Raw genomic sequence first — 4,155 nt, 5'->3', positions numbered from 1 at the left:
TCTCTGTGGTCCTCATGGAACTGTCCCTGGTCCCTGATCCTCTCTGTGGTCCTCATGGAACTGTCCCTGGTCCCTGATCCTCTCTGTGGTCCTCATGGAACTGTCCCTGGTCCCTGATCCTCTCTGTGGTCCTCATGGGACTGTCCCTGATCCTCTCTGTGGTCCTCATGGAACTGTCTCTGGTCCCTGATCCTCTCTGGTCCTCATGGAACTGTCTCTGGTCCCTGATCCTCTCTGTGGTCCTCATGGAACTGTCTCTGGTCCCTGATCCTCTCTGGTCCTCATGGGACTGTCCCTGGTCCCTGATCCTCTGTGGTCCTCATGGACAGGATCTCAAGGTTCAGTCTGATGAGGATGGGGTCTGGTCTGAGAACCTCAGGATCAGGTCTCTGTTGTATGCAGATGATGTGGTTCTGTTGGGGTCTTTGGACCCTGACCTTGATGTTTTGGACGGTTTGTTCCTGAGTGACGGTTGGACAGAGCAGGACATGGATCCATGGATCTGGGCCTCAGTAATGAGGACGTTGCTSCAGTCGGTGGTGGTGAAGTGGTCCGTCTTTGGTCCAACCCTCACCTGTTATCCTGAGGTTGGGATCAGGACTGAAAGACCCAGATCCTGGATCTGAGCCACTGAAAGGAAAGTTTCATTGGGCAGTCGGGCTCAGGATTAGAGAGAGGGGGAGGAGCTTCTCTTTCCTCCCTGTTGAAAAGAAGAAAGGTCTTTAAAATCCAGACTTCAGAGTCAGCAGCTGTTTTTATGTTAGACCTGAATAAGAAATGAAAAACTGAAGAAAGTCTCCAGAGTCCAGGACCTTAACGCTGCTGTGCTTCTGTCGACCTCTGGAACCCTTCTCCTTGAAGTTTCAAACCTGTCCTCCTGCCTCATGGTTCACCTGAAACACCTTCATTTTTCCTCTGACGGGARACGCTGTAAACACATTAACGCTCTGCTCCTAACCTTTCTGTTGGCGTCTGTTTGCAGACAAATTACCAACAAGAAAAATACCGCTGTGACCTTTACGGAACATATTAAAGTTCCTGCGAGGGAGAATGTTTGTTTCATTCGATGGTTGTTTTGTTTCATTTTGTGGGGATAAAAAGCCCCTCCCCCCTGCAGGTGATAAACTCAGCCTGATCCTTCCTTCCTTCCATCATGACTTTGACTTTTCCCTCCGCTGTGCTCCGGCCTGTTTTCCTGTTTCGCTCCGGCTTTGTGCGGACTCAGTGCTGGCTCGTCCACTCGGTATAATATGACACCGGCGGCGGGGCTGAGGTGGAGGCTTCATGGATTTAGGAGCAATAATACATTTCTGCTGCAATGCCTCTGCAATGCAACACCCTTTGTCTTGTTCAGGGACGCTCCCGCAGCGTGCCGGAGTGGAAATGGACAAATTTCAGAGGACAAAAGGCCAACTGTGTCGTCTCTTGTTTGAGAATAAGTGATGAAAAGGACAGCAGCTCACTGTAACCTTTGCTGCTTTTGATGTTAATCCATTAGTGTAATTATAAACGGAGCGCTCACCTCCTCTGACCTCCTCCAACAACCTGCCCATTTATTTCCACACCTTTGAGTCGAGTCCCGCTCCGTTCCCTCGCCGCCGCTGACTGCAAATGATAAATCTGTTGACCGAAGTGGGTCTGATTGATCAGCAAACACCTCGACCCAGCAGCCGGTGGCGGTCGGACAGACAGGAGGAAGACGGAGCGTTTCGCAGCAGAACCCCAGGATGGACAGGGTTTTATGTAGAGGTTAAACTTTTACAGGAGTCGGACCAAGGTCAGACCCAAGGTCACATTACAGGACTGATCATGTTTGCTTGTTAGGAAGATGAACAAGTCAGAACCACCTCTGTGGAGGGTCCAGACTTCAGCAGAGGGAGAACCCTGTGAGTTCAGGGGGATGCAGGAGTTTGAAATGGTTCTAAAAACATGAACAACAGATCCCAGTATCCCTGCACTCCTAAAATACACAAATCATCCAGTATTTCTGTTCCAAACTAATTTATAATATTTGTTTTTTTTCAGCTCCCTGGATCAGTCATCATGATGCTCGGCCCCTCGTTCCTCCACCGACCCCTCCTTCATCRACTCCTGTCGGAGGTCTGCAACAACGCATGCAGGCACCTCTCCACAAAAGGCCACACCCCTCAGTCTGTGATTGGTCAGGACTYGTTTGAGGTGTTAGGCCACTCCTACCCCCGTGATGACTTCACCAACATTACTCCTAAGATCTTGGCCAAGGTGGGAGTCAACCTTCACAACCAACAGCATCATCCTCTGTGGCGGATCAAAGAGCGGATCAAAGCTTTCTTCTACAGGTGAGCAGGTGTGACGTCAGCACTTTAAACTGTTTTATCACTGCAGCAAGAAGCTAGGTGCCCCACTCCCTTCCTCCAACCAATCAACTTTCCCTCCAAAACTCCCTTCCTCCAACCAACCAACCAACCAACCAACCAACCAACCAACCAACCAACCAACCAACCAACCAACCAACCGTCTCCATAACTCTCTTCCTGTCACTAACTTGTTCCTGGTTAATTGTACCAAATCTTACATTTTATGAAAAGAACATAGATAATAATAAATAAACAGCATACATTATAAAGGAGTCCTGTTTAAGGTATATTCACAGTTTTAATCATGCGTTTTGTTACTATTTAACAAAAACCTTGTATTTTTGAATCATTTTCCTGCTTCTACTTAAATCAGTTCCAGTGGTCAGCCTTGTACCTGTTGGTGGTTTATTGATGCCTAACCAATGAAAAAAAGAACACCGTTTATTTCATTAAAAAGCAAAGCTGTTTTTAATTTCCTGAAAATGTTTTGGAGATATGAGGTTTCGTGGACATTTGGCTGCATCATCTAAAGGTTTAATATGTTTTATTAATGTGTTTTTAAAGACGACCCAGCTCCTTAAAACTGTTGGTTTGTTGGAGGCGTCTGTTAAAGATGTCCTCATATTTCCTGTTCTGTTGGCTTTGTTTCTGGGGCTGAAGCTGCTGACTGATGATGTTATGGAGGGAAATGTTGCTGCACTGCACACAGCAGTGAAATATCATCAGACTGATCCTGTGCACACAGTTAATTCTGCATTAATAAGTCATTAAGTTGTCACTGAGGGTGTGGGCAGACAGTGCTTTATGTTTCTAACATTTCACAGGTCGTGAACTCTCGTCTGCGGAGGAGCTCCGGCTCTCTGATTGTAGCAGGAGAGTTTTCAGACGTCATCACCTGCTGCCTTTATCACTCCAGCTTTACCTGTTTGAGTCTGTCAGGAGAATGGATCTAATGTGCTCTGAGACGGTTTTATCCACAATAACTCTAAAATGTTCGTGACATATTTAACAGAAAACTATTAGTTTCTGTAAAACCTTGTTTCCCCATTTCTTCTGTTTAAAGATAAAATCTAAAGAGTGTTTTATTTCTTCACAGCTCCTTCATTGCTCGCTCAGGAAACCCACTTTTCTCAGTCTACGACCACCTGAGTCCTGTGGTGAGCGTGGAGCAGAACTTTGACAGGTCAGAACTTTCAAATGTATCATTTTAAAGTCTTACAAACATCTAACATGTCCTCAGCTAACATGTCCTCAGCTAACATGTCCTCAGCTAACCTGTCCTCAGCTAACATGTCCTCAGCTAACATGTCCTCAGCTAACCTGTCCTCAGCTAACAGGACATGTCCTCAGCTAACATGTCCTCAGCTAACATGTCCTCAGCTAACCTGTCCTCAGCTAACAGGACATGTCCTCAGCTAACATGTCCTCAGCTAACATGTCCTCAGCTAACATGTCCTTAGCTAACATGTCCTCAGCTAACAGGACATGTCCTCAGCTAACAGGACATGTCCTCAGCTAACAGGACATGTCCTCAATTAACAGGACATGTCCTCAGCTAACAGGACATGTCCTCAGCTAACAGGACATGTCCTCAATTAACAGGACATGTCTTCAACAGGACATGTCCTCATCTAACAGGACATGTCTTCAGCTAACAGGACATGTCCTCAATTAACAGGACTACCTCAGCTAACAGGACATGTCCTCAGCTAACAGGACATGTCTTCAATTAACAGGACATGTCTTCAATTAACAGGACATGTCCTCAGCTAACAGGACATGTCCTCAGCTAACATGTCCTCAGCTAACAGGACATGTC

General features: G+C 46.5%; 1 protein-coding gene across 1 annotated transcript in view; it reads left to right on the top strand.

Moving 5' to 3' along the window:
* LOC106533389 (phenylalanine--tRNA ligase, mitochondrial) overlaps nt 1–3,519 on the top strand; it is a gene marked incomplete at both ends in the record, with an annotated part of 24,859 nt that extends 21,340 nt beyond the window's left edge. Inside the window, 2 exon segments of the mRNA XM_014029653.1 lie at nt 2,026–2,318; nt 3,433–3,519. Of these exon segments, the coding sequence (XP_013885107.1) occupies nt 2,044–2,318; nt 3,433–3,519 (362 nt within the window).
* Between the last annotated feature and the right edge of the window lie 636 nt (nt 3,520–4,155).

This window comes from Austrofundulus limnaeus, unplaced genomic scaffold, assembly GCF_001266775.1.
Source record: "Austrofundulus limnaeus strain Quisiro unplaced genomic scaffold, Austrofundulus_limnaeus-1.0 Scaffold935, whole genome shotgun sequence".
Lineage (NCBI taxonomy): Eukaryota > Metazoa > Chordata > Actinopteri > Cyprinodontiformes > Rivulidae > Austrofundulus > Austrofundulus limnaeus.
This window is presented reverse-complemented; position numbering and strand designations above follow the sequence as displayed.